Source organism: Patella vulgata, chromosome 4 (assembly GCF_932274485.2).
Source record: "Patella vulgata chromosome 4, xgPatVulg1.2, whole genome shotgun sequence".
Classification (NCBI taxonomy): Eukaryota; Metazoa; Mollusca; class Gastropoda; family Patellidae; genus Patella; species Patella vulgata.
The window spans coordinates 78,281,165-78,298,425 of record NC_065882.2 but is presented as its reverse complement, the minus strand read 5'-3'; the positions used below and the strand labels follow the sequence as shown (position 1 = coordinate 78,298,425).

The 17,261-nt window shown below is 38.7% G+C and overlaps 1 protein-coding gene across 1 annotated transcript in view; it reads right to left on the bottom strand.

The window, feature by feature from the left end:
- Nucleotides 1-1,652: 1,652 nt before the first annotated feature.
- Nucleotides 1,653-17,261, bottom strand: part of LOC126819340 (maltase-glucoamylase) — a 65,842-nt gene continuing 50,233 nt past the window's right edge. Inside the window, exons 54-68 of the mRNA XM_050547320.2 lie at nucleotides 16,518-16,652; nucleotides 15,870-15,986; nucleotides 13,440-13,566; nucleotides 12,592-12,718; nucleotides 11,602-11,735; nucleotides 10,341-10,375; nucleotides 9,992-10,108; nucleotides 9,376-9,524; nucleotides 8,626-8,710; nucleotides 7,527-7,583; nucleotides 6,664-6,788; nucleotides 6,106-6,194; nucleotides 5,012-5,061; nucleotides 4,007-4,183; nucleotides 1,653-2,052 (exon numbers count right to left, since the gene is read on the bottom strand). Of these exons, the coding sequence (XP_050403277.1) occupies nucleotides 1,990-2,052; nucleotides 4,007-4,183; nucleotides 5,012-5,061; nucleotides 6,106-6,194; nucleotides 6,664-6,788; nucleotides 7,527-7,583; nucleotides 8,626-8,710; nucleotides 9,376-9,524; nucleotides 9,992-10,108; nucleotides 10,341-10,375; nucleotides 11,602-11,735; nucleotides 12,592-12,718; nucleotides 13,440-13,566; nucleotides 15,870-15,986; nucleotides 16,518-16,652 (1,587 nt within the window). The 3' untranslated portion in view covers nucleotides 1,653-1,989. The remainder of the gene's footprint in view (nucleotides 2,053-4,006; nucleotides 4,184-5,011; nucleotides 5,062-6,105; nucleotides 6,195-6,663; nucleotides 6,789-7,526; nucleotides 7,584-8,625; nucleotides 8,711-9,375; nucleotides 9,525-9,991; nucleotides 10,109-10,340; nucleotides 10,376-11,601; nucleotides 11,736-12,591; nucleotides 12,719-13,439; nucleotides 13,567-15,869; nucleotides 15,987-16,517; nucleotides 16,653-17,261) is intronic.

Here is a 17,261-nt window from a genome sequence, read left to right as displayed (position 1 = left end):
CCATTTCTCTCTCGCTATATCAATACACTGCGAAGTGTGTAACTACTTCACCAGTATTCTCAGCGGTGGATGGACATGTTTGTCTGAGATTTCGCATTCGCGTTATTATTTGAATATCCAGTCCCAGCAAAACAGTAGGACGTCAAACCAAATTTCATTTATTTTATTTTGTCTGAGATTTCGCATTCGCGTTATTATTTGAATATCCAGTCCCAGCAAAACAGTAGGACGTCAAACCAAATTTCATTTATTTTAATATCCCTGGATAATGTGAAATAGTTTTTACTACCGACATGCGGGAGCGGTAGCTAAATGAGTAAAACGTTTGCTCGGTAGCCTGGAGGCTGCGTGTTCGATACCGGTGTTGGCCGAGATCTGTCTAGTCATTCGGATGAGACGACAAACCGAGGTCCCGTGTACACATTGGCGTGTAAGTAAAAGACCCCTTGGCAGTTGGAATTCCATATAAGAGTAGGCCATAGGCAGTATGGCGTATGCCCGTCTTCACTAGCCATTCTTCATTAGTCCAGTCGGAGCAGAACAGTAGGACGTTAAATCCCATTTCATTTCATTTATTATCGACTATGATTACGGGCGGTTTTAGATACTTCACGTTGTGTTTCAACAGAAACAGCCACAACAAGACAGGTTTATATAAAATTGGATAATATACAGTATATAACGAAGCTTAAACACAAGAAAAAACATATTTATTCACCATTTCATCAGAGAAAGAGAGAGAGAGAGAGAGGGGGGGGGGGTGTGTAACGTCCACTCGACACAGTCATTTCGAGACTAACATTTTTTTCAATAATTATCTTATTCGTAGGGGCCTTTAACAGTGGGAGGAAACCGGAGGACCCGAGAAAACACACGAGGTTGGACATGCGACCCTACACCTTGTCACCTACAGCCGGGGAATCGAAACCACGCCAGTTGACTCAATGGCAGACCTTGTAATACAGGGCTCACGCACTAACCATTCGGCCACCTCCTCCGTTCATCAGAAGTCTTGTTTAGGACTACATGTCGTCTAATATACTTTAAAGTATAACATTATTGGTAGATCATAATCATAAAGTGCTGCTGGCGAAACCAACTTTATCATCTCCGCATCATGTCTAAGTAATTTCTACTGCGTTTCTGATTTCAAATCAAGAAACCCACCAAAGATATGAATGACTCACATAAAAATGTATCTCCTTATTTCTTTCTACGAACATCCAAATTGCATTGGTATGTAACCTATATCTAGCTAACGAACACCCGTCGGTCTTCATGACAAATAAAAATAATTATTAATGAGGAAATAGTTTAGACCAAACCAAAAGCCACATTCTGACTGCATTTTCTTTAACCCTTGTGCGTATACAAGGGGTATTTACGAATTTTCTATATAACAAGATTTACACAGTGTCGCGATAACGACGCAAAATCAAATTACCTCATGCGGTACTAATATTTGTGTTGGGTGTGAAAATTAAATTTCATTAAATTGGAGAATTGGACCCCACTAGTGCTTTTTTATAATCTAAACATACATTAGACAAGGGCTAAATCTACCTATTGCAGGTCTTTCATTAGGCCTGAAATGTTATCTAAATTATTAATTAGACATTAATTAACTTATCCAGAACATAATCAACTCTTGATGGCACCACTAGCCTGCGATGTTTATTGGATTCTACCGACTTTAGTAATGATGATCGAGGCTAGCCCAAATATTCAATCGCAAAAATCGCGGTTCATAATGGACCAATTTGACTGAAATTTTTAAATATACAAGCAATCCGATATTTACGTTGAAAAATAAATGATCCGAAAATGAACAAATTGTATGAAAATGATTTGGAAACATGTTATATAGGAATATCAAATATAAAAACATAATAAAAATATAAAAAAGAATATTAAATATAATAAACAGTCCGTAATATAATAAAATTTTCAAAATAAAATAAAGTAAGGGTGCCAACAGTAAAGGATATTTTAGCTCCATGTTATAGTAAAATTATCTATTAAAGGAAGATCTAAACCAGTTATCTTCAATACCTGAAATATAATAAATAATTACATCTCAAACAATAGCATAAAGATTTGGCTGGCAAGGGGCAACGTCTTGTCCTTCGGATGGGACGAAAAACCCAGGTCCCGCGTACACAATGGCGTGCACGTACAAAAAAAACCCATTGGTAGTTGGAATTCGATATAAGAGTAGGCCGTATGGCTGCTGTCCGGGCAAAGTGTCCCTCATAGCACACTGTATGCCCGTCTTCATTAGCCCAGTAGGAACAGAACATTCGGGCATTATATTTTATTCTTTATATAGGTAATACGGTGCGACCCCTCATATCATAACATCAATTGCTAACTATAAAGACTGTCCCAAACAATAGGTAAAAGTCAATGACCCCTAAAATGAAAAGTGATACCATTTACGAACACCAAACCCTTCTTCCTAGAAACTATGAATTTATTTAAGGCTGAAGTACAATGGAAGTGCATGACCCCTAAATGAAATATATTGAAAGGTGACACAAGGTGTTTTTAAAACTTTTACGAACACCGAACCCTTCTTCCTAGAAACTATGAATTTATTTATGGCTGACGTACAAGGGAAGGATTTTTTTTTGTAAAACGTAAGCATTTCTCGCTTTCGGGACAATAGGCATGAACGGAAGTTACATCCTACACTACTGTTACGCTTAGCTCACAACCCGCCCGTACGAGTTTTAACACGCACGATTCTTAGGGTTTGGTAGTTCGCAGACCAGCCGCAAGACACCGGGTGAAAATTTTGAATATGCAGGACCATAAGTCTCTTCCAATCTGTGATCTTCTACGGTGCCGAACACACGCAAGTGACGCGTAAATTTTACTAAAATACCCCCGTTGTGAGCTGGTTTTAGCTACAATGTTATTATACGAATCCCTTGGAGCAGCGGTAGCGCAGTAATTATAGAAGGTACGGGGTCACTAATCATGGACAGTGGTGAAGGAACAGAGACTAGTCGTTCGGATCGGATGGAAAATCTAGCTCCCGTTAAAGAACCATGGGGATTCGATGACGTAAAAGCGGAAACAAACGCCGCTGTCTCGGCAAAATGTACCTCATAGCACACTGCATGCGGTCTTCCTTAAGCCCTAGCTCACAATAGAGACTTTTGGCAAGCGTAATTTCCTGGTCCGTATCGCGTATCCGTATGGATTTTGGGTGTGACGTCATCAATGTCTGTGTATTTCTCATACGTGATACGGCACACGGATACGGCAGCACGTATGGAACGGCTTTCATACGGAAATGGTCCGTATAATACTGTCGTCTTTTTACCGTCTTTTTGCTACTTTTATACGCTGAAATGTTGCATCATAGCGTTTTTATGAATCTATGTGTATCCTAGAACACGAAGGTGTATATTTGATGTGATTTTAACAGTGATAACGACTGGAATTTAATCATTATTTTTGATGGGTTTTTCTCGGAATTTTCATATTTTTCCCGCCTGTCTGCATACTGGTTGATCTACGGGCTATACGTGATACGTTGCGTCAATGTAGTTTTAGAGTTTTGGCAGATTTTAGCAATTTTTGGTTTCACTAATGTATCACTGTTAAAATCACATCAAATATACACTTTCGTGTTCTAGAATACACATAGATTCATAAAAACGCTATGATGCAACATTTCAGCGTCTAAAAGTAGCAAAAAGACGGTAAAAAGACGAAAGCGTTATACGGACCATATCCGTATGAAAGCCGTTCCATACGTGCTGCCGTATCCGTGTGCCGTATTACATATGAGAAATACACAGACATTGATGACGTCACAAGCAAAATCCATACGGATACGCGATACGGACCAGGAAATTACGCTTGCCAAAAGTCTCTAATTTCCCCGTAGTAGCACGTACGGTTGGTTGTGACCTAGCCTTTAGTCTGGTTGGCAAACGAGTAAAGATTGAACACTTTTCTGGATCTTTGTTAATTGCAAAATTAAAAGAATCACCTTATAGGTACTGGTATAGTGTATGGTGGCACCTGAGACAGATTGTCTGGTCATAGCTGGTGGTATTGATACCTGAATATCAGTAGGACTTGTCATCACGTTCAAAACTTTTATTCTATCAAATCGTAGAGGTGACACAATGGAATGATTTCTGGTGATGGACATTTCAAGTTTGTTCTGTAACCAAAGAATAATAAAGTTATATACTTAGAAGAAGCAAATAACGATCAGTTTTGTAGAGAAGATACCTCTTTATCTTAAAGTGGGCCGTGGTATAGTTGAGCGATGAAGACACTGGACTCTCGACTAGTCCAGGGTTCAAATCCCGGTACGGGCCGAGAAGAATCTGAGGATATTTAAAGTCCGATTTTTACCCGTAAAGGGTAGCCCCTGCTGGGCGGACGGGTACAGTATTGTTTTATCGTTGTAATGGAGCGAAATACTGGGTACACAGTAATCCTTGACAGCAATAAGTCGATAAATAGTAAGCTAGCCAGATGTGCCGCTGTACGGGGACAGCATGGCTAAATCTATTTGTTAAGGCCAGCTCAATTTTCGTCATGGTCGCTGAGATGAAAATTAGGTTAGGGCACGTGATTGTTGGGGAGATTGTAGGTTAGCGTTAGGGTAAGCATTACGGTTAGGTCCAGGATTTGGGGTAGCGTTGGGTTTAACGCTAGCCCTGTTAACATTCCGTGACCTTTGACCAAACTTGAAGTTGGCCTTATCAAATAAATCTAACCGGGGCAGCAACGTCTTCCAGACGTGCAGTAAAATAACTCTTGACAGTAGGAAGTCGATGAATATGCCGCTGTTCGGGGTTAACATTATCTTCCACACATGACAATAGAAACAAAATTAGTCGTTTGTTAGTCTCAAAATATCCGACGTATTTGTTCTTTTTCTTATTTTATAATATAGTTTAGTATAGTCGCGGACATAATCCGACCCTTTGTTCGATCAGTATGCAGGTTATAGTAATTATATTCCACAGTTTTATGTTACCTGTGAAAAGTTGAAACTCGCTGTGAAATATTCACCACGTTGTACCGTTTCTGTCAAAGAGAGCACAGTTACATTAAATTAGAAGGTATAAAGAAACTTATAATATTTTTGTTACTCTAGCTAGATAAATGGTAATATGGGTCGCATCTGGCTTTCTCCATTGATTGATGTGTTCGATCCCCGCGTTGGCCAAGAAAGTTCATAGGGAATTTTCCGGTGTGGTTCCCCCTTTTCAGTGATGCAGGATGGATAGCCTGGCAAGGGACAACGTATAGTCGTTCGGATGGGGCGAACTCCCGATGGCCCTTTTATATATTGGTATGAAAGTACAATATCCTTTGGCAGTTGGAATTCCCCCTCATAGCACATTGTATGGCATATGCAGTCATGTCCGTTTTCATTAGCCCAGTCGGAGTAGAACAGTAGTATTTCACTTTAGTCTACCGCATTGAAAAGGTGGGTTTTGTGTCCCGTGGGGACAGTAGAAAGATACAGAGCAATATTTACTGATAAGTATATGAAATAAGATAAGATAACATTTTATTGTATTATTACATCCAGGGACAGCATAAAAAGTTTCAACAAGTTGATCATTGTGTTGTGTTGGAGGTGGTGGTGGGGAGTGGTGGGGAGTGGGGGGGGCACAAACTCAGTTCTGTCTCGGGATCTAAATCTCTAACTCTACACTCTGCCTTTCAGATATATCTAATTGATTTACCAAGCCACTATATACTCAGTGGTTATATATATAATTAACTTATCTAGCCACTATATACTCTGTGGTTATATCTAATTGATTTATCTAGCCACTATATACTCTGTGGTTATATCTAATTGACTTATCTAGCCACTATATACTCTGTGGTTATATCTAATTGATTTATCTAGCCACTATATACTCTGTGGTTATATCTAATTGACTTATCTAGCCACTATATACTCTGTGGTTATATCTAATTGACTTATCTAGCCACTGTATACTCTGTGGTTATATCTAATTGACTTATCTATATATATATATATATACTCTGTGGTTGAATCTAGCTGACTTATCTAGCCACTATATACTCTGTGGTTATATCTAACTGACTTACCTATTCCGTCTCCGTCGTCCCAGAATAGACTCCCACTGGCCTGTCCGTTACTATCAGGGGCTATTATTAATCCGAGGGGATTCATACGGCTTAAATTAAACAAAATATAATACAAAATTTAGCGTACTGCAGGCATATTTGTTTTCATATTTTTTGTGTGGTTTTAGAAACACAAATATATAGCAATTCAAATCAATTACATTTCGTCCGAACGTCTTAGTTTTCAGATAAAAGCACTGTTTTCGAGTAATTATCTAAGGGACATGTCACTATAATAAAACTTTAAAACAAGTACCACCATTCTATGGACCAGGAACTGACTATGACGCCATCGCGGTCGTCTTTGAATTGTGACGTCATATTAAAAATCGATGCGCAATTGTCCAAGGAACAGTCACTCCAAGCTTCATGTAGATCGTGCATGAAATGGCGGAGGTTGGGGATTTTTCCGAAATGCGTCGCCCACAAGAACAACGACCCGCACAACACGATAATTATCACTTGGGGACCCAAAACATTGTTACCTAGGGAAATGAACTTATATTAAAAGTTTCTCACCTGAACGATGTTGTATTAGCAGGTAATTGTGTAGGTAAAATGGACCCACCACGTATATATAATGGTATGACATCTCGTGGAGCTGACACTGTTTCCATACCACCACGTGTTTTAATCATACTACCCTAAAAATACATTCAGATATATAACCTAGACGCGGCCGGATTAAGGTGAAGACTGACTGGCCTGTAGCCAGAGGACCCAGTGTTAATGAGGCCCCCTAATTGTGTACCATGAATAACCATGTTGCGGTAGTGTTTAACAGGTGTGGAGTGGTTTTTGGGGTTGGGGGGTTCGGGCTTCTGTTCGTGGCAGCTACGGTAGGGCAACCAGGATATACATATACATACAAATTGCATTTGTGTGAATGTGACGGACAATGGTCAGAATATACCCAACCTGGGGCCCCATTCATGTTTTATCCGGCCTCGAATTTAGATGTATGTAGTTTTCTACGAAAACAAATATATATTTGTCGTCCACCATGCATGCTATATAGCTTTGAAAAGACAACATAAAGCGTTAAAAAAGAACAACATCGTGCATATATGTATGTATGGATTAATGTATACATTACTATATAAGTATGGTTGGATTCATTATTGACCATCGCTTGATAAAGATACGTGGAAGAGTATTGAAACATCGTATGAAATAAACAAAGAAGTAGTCTATATCCATAATGTTTTTTTAAATAACACTTGTAGGTTTGATATTGTTAAATTTATCATAAGATTTTATAACATTGTATACATATTTATGCACATTTGTTTCACCCATTATGTTAAAAAAATAAGTCAACATTGTATACATATTTATGTATATTTGTATCACCTATTATGTTAAAATATAAGTCAACTTACTGTGTAATAATCATACCATACTGCACTAGGAAAATAAACATCTCGACGTATTTTACCCTTAAATATAACACACATAATATTTGTATATATATGAAAACATACATGGCCGTCAGACATACTTAAATATGAAATGAAATGAGGTTTAACATCCTACTGTTCTGTCCCGACTGGGCTAATGAAGACGGGCATACGCTGTGAGGAAAATTTTGCCACGACAGCGGCGCTACGCCTACTCTTATATCTATATCCAATTCCATCTGCCAAGGGATCTTTTACGTGAACGTCAATGTGTACACGGGACCTCGGTTTTTCGACCCATACGAACGACTAGAAAGCTGTGATTGTCAGGTCCTCCATCCTGTACCACTGAAAAGGGGAAACCACTCCGGAAAATCTCGAAGAACTAGCGAGCCAGCGTCTTACCTACTTAGCCACCGTGGCTCCTCATACTTAAATATATAAAATATAACATTTGTATTCAGATGAAAACATACACGACGGCCTCACGTAGATGAACTTGAGGTGAAAGGAAATGTGTTTTTACATCCTACTTTTCTGCTATCGGGCATACGTCGTGTAGTTTTCTATGAGGGAAGTTTTACCTGGATAGAGACGCTACTGCCAATGGATCTTTTACGTTACGTGCATGTAAATATGTACAGGAGACATCGGTTTTTCGTACAACCCGAAGGACTATACAATGTCCCACGGCAGACCTTTCGTCCTGCACCACTGACAAGGGGTAACCACGTCGGGGAATCCTGATGAACTGTCTTTACCAACACAAGTTTCGAACTCCGGGCCCCCAGGTCAGCGAGCCAACGTCTTACTCACCGAGCCACACCGGCTACCAAACACAATTAAAGTAGCTTAGCCGCTTTCAGTTTACAGACTTAAATCTCTCTCTGATTTAGGACGAAATAGAATATCAATTTGGTTGTGTGTGTGAAATAGCTTTATTAAAGGTCCGCTTCCAACTAAGTGATATCGCAGACAATGTCAATTTGGTTTAGATGAAACTAATTTTGAATCACTGGAGATAAGGGACGGTGCGACTTGTATCCCTGATCCCGAGACAAGAAATGAGAAAACAACGTACCGGTAGAACAACAGGTGCAATCATAAAATCTGAGCCCCACATAAACTGAGTATCTATAGACCACGTGGCTTCTTCCCTTGGAAACCTAAAGAAAAACAAAGGCAATAATGTATAAGTTGATGTTGTTAATAGGGGATCTAACATCCGTTTCCACTGCTAGTGATATCGCAGACAAACCTTTATTTTTTTTAGTAAGTTAAGCGCATGCACTGGGGGTCTTTCCTGTGGAAGAAAATCGGAGTAAACCCATGAGGTTGAGAAAGCACTCATATCGCCAGGCCACATACGTTCATACCAGGAATCGAACCAAAGGTGACCTGCAACCAGAGCCCCAAGCGCGCCCTACACCACTAGTACAGTTTTGCTTATAGACTTTTTCCAGCTATTAATTATCAGCTGTCTTTGAAGTTTGATTTTAACCCCAATGGTTGCCTAAAACAATTATTCCAAAGGAAAGGTATTTTGGGGTTTTGGCTAAATCGAACATTAACTGTTTAAAGGTTAGATCTGTAGTGTTAATAGAGATCTTTAGCTGTGGGACGTAGTCAGAGGACCCGAAGTAGACCCACGAGGTTGGAGAGGGGACCCAACTCCTTGCAAGGTACAAGTGTAAGATCAAAACCACACCACTTGGCTCATTGACAGACTTTATTGTCAAAAGCGCACCAGTAACCATTCAGTCTCCAAAACCTCGTAGCCGTACATACAGAAAAACGACAGTCACAAATATAGGATAGAGATTTTACTTACTCGTGTAACAAGGATCTGATGACAGTGCCACCCTGTATATTGACTTTATAAAATAACGTATACAGGTATGGAAGTAAACTGTATCTAATACGTAACACATTTCTAGATGACGCTGCTACTGCTGGACCAAACGCTGCTGGATCTTGAGGCTAAAACAAAAAACATCTACATGAAACGTGAAAATCTTTCGCATCAACCTGCAGGGACATGGTCCGGCGAAATCTGTCGCTTTACATACCAATAATATAGTAGATTTAGCCCTTCTATAAGGAAAACAGATGAAAGCAATCCAGTGACCATGCCTGTGAGTTTTACGTTTCGTTAATAGGCTACAACAAGGGAAACAGTAGTTGCAGGGTAAAGCGAAATTTTGAAGAGTCATAAAGTTTAAAATATCATAAAGGGTTGAAATTCATCCGCTAGGAGAGGGGCTATGTAATTAAACACATGCTGGTGCCTAATACATTGATTTACATTGTTTGTCGCTGTTTCATTTCTGGGAACGCCAATGTATACACGGGTCCTTGTCAGGCCATTCGTCCCGATGAACTTTCTCGGCCAATGCAGTGATCGAACAGGCGAAATTTAATGTAGAAATTTAACACATCCCACTAACCCTATTATTCAGCCCATTATGATTTCTACTGTAGGTATAGAACGCCCCAACTTGCATCCATCTCTCACATAATTCCGCATTCGACTCTGAGAAAAATCCACATATATCCGCTCCAATCTACAAGAAAATTTGGAAAGGATCAAACAAATGTTAGAAGAAGTCAAAATAAAGAACAAAGAACAAAACAGGCGTTTGTGGAAATTAATTATTGGTTGACTCCAAAGTCGTGTTGTAATTGTTAGCCCCACTCTAAAAAATTCCGGAGGATTGTCCGAAAGACAAACGCATTCCGAGATTAGGTTACTCAGGTCTTTAGATTAAGCGAATACATAAACTCCTATGTACTCACATATGGTATACCGAACAAATTAAACTCTATCATTCCTGAAAAGAAATTAATCAAAAATAGTAAAATAGAATGCATTAAACATGGTAGGTTCCTGGGGCCTAGCGCATGTGGGGGCCGCCAACCAAAGACAAGTGACTAGAACTAGTGGCAGTATTATTCCACACGAATGAATGTAACTACATCTAACCTAATTTGAAGTGTATTAGTGATAAATAACGGAAAGCCCTTGATACGGAGAGTCATATCTGCAAAAACCGTAACGTCACGACATAGTAACCGTCCCGAGTCGATTTTTGACGAAAGCCATTAAATGCGTTTTATTAATACACTTTCCCCCGCTAACTAAACAAAAAAAAATGGAATCATGGATACCAGTCGAAAGTATGGCGCGGCATTACCGGATAACACCGAATTCAAGGATGTCAACAACAACACGGGTCCACCATGGGTTGAAGGGGTCCCAATGTCCAGGACTTTGAATATCCAATGAGGCCCTTGGACCTTATAAGGTTACTAGTGACAACACGGATTGAAGGGGTCAAAATGTCCAGGACTTTGAAAATCAGACCTCGGAGGGCTGTATCACTGCCACTAGCAGGTGGAGTCCTCGGTCCGACCATGCTCACATCGCTTTTTTGCGCAACTGGGTTTTTTTGTGGGGCTTAATCCGGCGCTCAGTATTTAGACAAATATTCGACAGACAACCATTTTGCCCGGCCCCAACTTTTCTCCAAATTGTCGTTGGGCTGAACGCGTTTCCCCGCGACCAGAGCAACAAATGACCATGTCTTTATTAACACAAGGTACAATTCCAAAGTCTTTTTGTCCGGCTCCAATTTTTCTCCAAATTGTCGTTGGGCTGAACGCGTTTCACTGCGGACAGAGCAACAAATGGTCATGTCTTTGTTCCAAAGTTTGTACGAGGTTGTGCGCTGAAACTGTTAGGTACAAAACAAACCAGCTTCTAGTTGTGTAAAGAAATGCCGCAGAACAAATTCCTACTTCACAACCACCACCAAAAACTTCATCACTAATAAATATCGGTTATATTTATGGATCAGTGTTTTTTTCGACATCTTTCCGGTATTAAGTTTAATCAAGAATTATACAAATCAGGACAGTGTGCCACATCCTTTACGTGTTTTATTTTTTTCTCATTGCTCCGAGGCACCCCGTTAGAACCACAACAGACTTACCTACAATGGAGCCATAAAAGGTGTGACCCCTGACCATCGTTGTCATCCACCCGAAACAGACTTACCTATAATGGAGTCATAAAGGTGTGACCACTGGCTATTGTTATCACCCAACCAATGTCCAGAATATTTTCCACTACTTGGATATGTTGACCTACTAATAACCATTCCCCTTTTATTAGTAGCATTCTGTAGAGCTCTAAAATAATAGTAGGAATTGTCTAGAATCGGTGATACTTAATCGTGCATGGCATAGAACCATTTTTGAACCCATATTCCCCTTAATTAGAGACAGAGAGAAATGGGGTTTAACGTCCAGTTGACACAAACTAGGTTATTTGGGACTAAAACATGGTTCAATTTCATTTCAATAATTCGCTTGCGCGTAGGGGTCTTTAGCAGTGGGAGGACCCGGAGAAAACCCACGAGGGTGGATAGGCGACTCTAAACCGTGTTACGTACAGCTGGGGAATTGAACCCTTGATTAGAGATTAAACTTTACAAGGGAATTAAAATACCCTAATTGATGACCAGAAAAATTAAAGACGCACAATGACATAATTTATCACCACCATAAAGTTAAAAAAAAAACGTGTACACCGCCACACTCCACTCCACTCGACACAAACTAGGTCATTTCGGGACTAACATATGGTTCAATTCTATTACAATAATTATCTTGCGCATAGGGGTCTTTATCAGTGGGAGGAAACCGGAGGACCCGGAAAAAATCATGAGGTTGGACAGGTGACCCTTTTAAGCCTACAAAGGGTTAAAATTATTTTCAAGTTAACTGTGTATTTGTTCAACGTCAATGTTTATCTCGACTTAATTATTTTAATTTGTAACTTACTATATACCCTAAATACTGTAGAAAAACGGAGATATTTGAATAATTTTTAATTATATAATACATCTTGATGCTGGCAGAAAATGGTCGAAATTTGACTTGAGAGAACCAAATGTCGAGCGTATAGCGATGACTGTACACCCCCCCCCCCGTTGCCCCCCCCCCCCCTCCAGCACCACTATTTTTATTTATGTATTAAACTCACTCTAGTGTAGGTAATGTTTGACTCCAGCCATATAAACTATGTACATCATAATGTCTGTATTGACTATCATTCTGTAGGGATATCATACATATAGTCTTCTCTGATATTCTAGCACCAAATACACCATCTAGTAAATATGAAATATAGATTACACTTAGTAATAGCAATACATATCAATTGTAGTAATATGATACACAATCTAGTAATATCCCATACACGATCTAGTAATACCATATACCATACAACATCTAGTAATACCATATGCCATACAACATCTAGTAATATCCTGCACCATCTAGTAATATCATACACGATCTAGTAATATCATACACCGTCTAGCAATATCTTACATCATTTTGTAATATCCTACTCCACCTAGTAATATCCTACTCCATCTAGTAATATCATAAACCGTCTATTAATATCATACACCATCTAGTAATATCTACTAGTAGCATGCAATATCTAGTTGTAACATATAAACTGTAGTAAACACGAGCCAATATAGATTTATAGGGATACAACACAACCATACACAATTGGTAATTACAAGAAAAATATATACATTTATTTAGTAAATACAATAAAATTAGATGCACTGTTTAGTAAATACCGAAAACATAGTAACCATATATGGTAAATACAAGCACATAGATACAATATTTAGTAATACCAGAAAAAAATAGATACACTGTTGGGTAAATACAAGACAAAAAGATGTACTATTTTGATGATACAAGACAAATAGATACACTATTCTTTAAATACCAGATATTTTTGGTAAATACAAAATATAATCAACTGATTCCTGAATGCAACAGAACTTGAGAGGCAACATATACACGTACCTGGTTTATAAGGTGGATCATCCCATTTATTGGTCGGACATTTCAAACTCCAGTATGGTTTATCCTTTTCAGGCCAATTAAAAGGCCGTTCTTCGTTTGTACCGAAATTAGCTGGTTCATTCATATCCTGCAAAAGACTTATGGCTGTTATCGCATGCTAAAACAACTAAAAATAAACCAAATATCGGATGGGCCAAAAAGAAAATTACCGGTCTTTAAATTGTTTGCTATAACTTTAAAATTATATTTCACCACAAATCGTTTATAACTATAGATAAAATGTTATACGCTCATTTAGGAGTAGCATACATAATATTAAAATGAAAATAAATTAGTATAAAACAAAACATTTGTTATAATAAAAATGAAATATACAAAAAAACAAAAAAAAAACCATTTCAAATACAACTATCTGTGATACATTATATTTCTAATTATGATGAAATATACAATAATAGCACGATAAGTAATAGTTATATACCTTGTTTTCAAGGTGTATGAGTTGATACACCGTCTCTTTTTTGAGTGGGGCTCCAAGGCGAAGCCGAGGAGATCTCCACTCAAAAAGAGACGGTGTATCAACCCATACACCGAGAAAACAAGGTATATAACTGACTTATACTAAATACTTTTTCGAGAAATAGAGATTTTTTTCTATTTTCCCAATTTCAAAAGCATTTTTCATTTCACAAATTTATCAAAGTTTCCCATTTAGAGCACCCCAATTATCTCATCGCAAACGCTTATTTCTACTCAGGTAAACGATGTCAGTACACCGCACGTGCATTTCACGGTTTAAATCAGGTCAGGGAAAATGTTCATAACAGGGATGTTGATTGGTTGAGAAAAGCAAACGTCATCCAATCATTTTGTACAATAGCCATTTCTTGTTGTTTTGCCAACATCCTGGCTGCGTCGATTGTAGTGGATGGCAGAAATGAATGCGGGAATTCATCGAAGAATCCTACTTTATAATGTCACAGATATATATTTCTAAGACCGAGAATATCAGTTCTGCAAGAGATTTCAATGATCGCGAAGATTAAGAAGCCCGATCCTTCACAATCACAGAACAAGAAATTAAAGCCATGCAGATGAGTCGAATTCTGCCAAACACGAGGAAAAATACCGATTGCATAGGAATATGGTGACACTTCAAGATCAGTACAAAAGATTGGATTTTAACCCTTTGATAAGCAAGGTACATTGGCTAATTTCCGCACAGATCAATTCATTAACTTCGCGAGGTATTGACATCCACTGACAGACAAAAACAGAACAGCCATTAAATGAAGACGAGTTGGAATTGTAGAGTTCTCAACTTTGTAGTGTAGAAAATGCCAATGGATTAATTTATACTAGTAATATATTTGGATTACGTGCTGCGGATGAGCATGAACCGCGACAAAATGTGAAAGTTTTTAGTGTTGAAAATGCCAAGAGATTAATTTATAATAGTAAAATATTTGGATTATGTGCTGCGGATGAGCATAAGCCGCGACAAAATGTGAAAGTGCGACTAGATATCAAAATGTAAAGAAATGTGAGACAAAATGTAAGAATATGACCGAGAGTGACGCACATTCGAAAAGTGCTGAGACAGTTGAAAATGATGACTCTTTTACCATAACATGTTCAAAACGGGTTGTAGATGTTCAAATAAATATGTAAATCATGATTTTGTTATTTTTGTCCCTTTTCAACTGATACACGGCCACTTTTCAAAAGTGGCCGTGTATCGGTGTATACCCTCCTATTTTCATCAAAGAGTCGAGAAAAAGTATGGGTATAAGTTATATGTGATTGGCTTTCTTGTAGTGAGGTGATAGATATATAACCACCAACCAATCTGATTAAAATATATTTCGTTTCGCATTTTTTATGCTTTCGATGGCCTACACTACATGAAGATCTGACCGGTTGTAGTGGAAGGTCGCGTCTGAGATCGTACGACAGGCGTTTGACCTATGACGTCAGAAATTTGATTAACCAATCAGCGTTGATGTTTCTAGTAGGTTACCCACAGTTCCGTGCATCTCATGCCAAGACCTCGGCGTAACAGACGGTTTCATTGGCTAATCCCTCACATCATCAAGAACGCGGGTTATATGACAACTCTTCAAGAGTCTTGTATAGTAAAGACAAGTAGCACGAAATTTTGAACTATAAAAAACGACACGAAATAGGATCTGTGTTTCAATCAGACTGACCACGAACCAATCTGCTTATAATCGGAGCCATCCGATGACTCGGGGAATAATTTGTTAATAAATTATGTAACATTTAAAACCATACAAAGACACGGAATAGGCCGATTGAACTCTTACGTACTGCTTCTTTAAGGAATAAATCATAGGTTTAGAAATGGGTATAACACATAGCTAGGTTTACAAAGTATTCACACAAAAGGTAAAAAAAAAAAGAACTTACTATCCACAAGCCATCAAATGGTAAGGTCATGTAATGTTCCTGGATCAAGTCTGACCAATAACTGGTCGTGTTGTCTTTCAGAAAATCAGGAAAAACTGTTTTACCCTTTGGCCAAACCTAGAATAGAAATAGACAATATAATTTTGACAGGAATGAACGTTTCGGTATGGGACAGGTAATGAGGTAATATTACTGACACGAAACGACCTTGTTGTGCGAGAATAGTATTAAAAGGATTCGGCTTTTCCGAATGTGGTAAGTAATAATGTTATTAGGAATTTTGGTATGGGATGATGCAAATATACAGATACGCTTTGGATAAGCAATATATCTATAAGAGAGAGAAATGGGTTTAACATCCACTCGACAAAAACAAGGTCATTTCGGGACTAACATATGGTTTAATTTTCATTCAATAATCCGCTGGCGCGTAGGGGTCGTTAGCAATGGGAGGAAACCGGAGGACCCGGTGAAAACCCAAGAGGTTAGATAGGCGACCCTAGTCCTTGTCACGTACAACCGGGGAATCGAAACTACGTCTGTTGACTCAATGATAGACCTTATGATAAGCGATAACCATTCGCCCCCCGCCCCCCGCCCCCCTGTCTACAAAAGGAGCTAGAAGTGTTTTTTTCAGAAGAAACTTACATATCCTAGAATATTATCATTGTTGAAGTCAGCATAATCTGGATTGGTACCATTTGGCCATTTGATATATACATCTCGATCAATGCCCAGTGTATATGGTCTGTAGTTTGTTTCATTACTGATAATAGCAGGATCCTACAAAATACAATAAAACAAACACATCAAAAAGCAAGCTGCCATTTCTGGTATCACATGACAGTTAAGCTGTTGTTAATGGTTTTATATAGAATACAAAGATGTGTTGGTTTGGATTAGCTTTAAGCATGTAGAGAAAACAGGAAACATTCAGTTCTGATTGTTATACAGCGAGAACTGATCTGTAGCCTTGACGTGTCATGTCGGAACAAGTACCAAACTAAGATGTTGAAGTCCAATCCAGAACCAAGGTAGCTCAATGAGTAACTATGCTGGCTCGCAAACCAGAATGTCCCCGGTTTTTGATCCCGCTGTTGGTTTTGATTTTCCTGCTTGGTTTCTCCTTGTCAGTGATGTCGGACGGAAGTCACTCTGTTGGCAAGAGCCATTGGTAGTTGGAATTGGTTAACGAGCAGAAGGAGACGTTGTTCTCTGGGCAAAATTACCCCATGATAGTACACTTCGTGGCATATACAGCAACCGTATGGTGTTTAACTCAATTTCATTTAATTTATTTTAACCTCAACTAGACACGAAATGAAATGGGGTTTAACGTCCGACTTTTCTACACCGACTAGGCTAATGAAGACGGGCTTGCGCCATACAGTG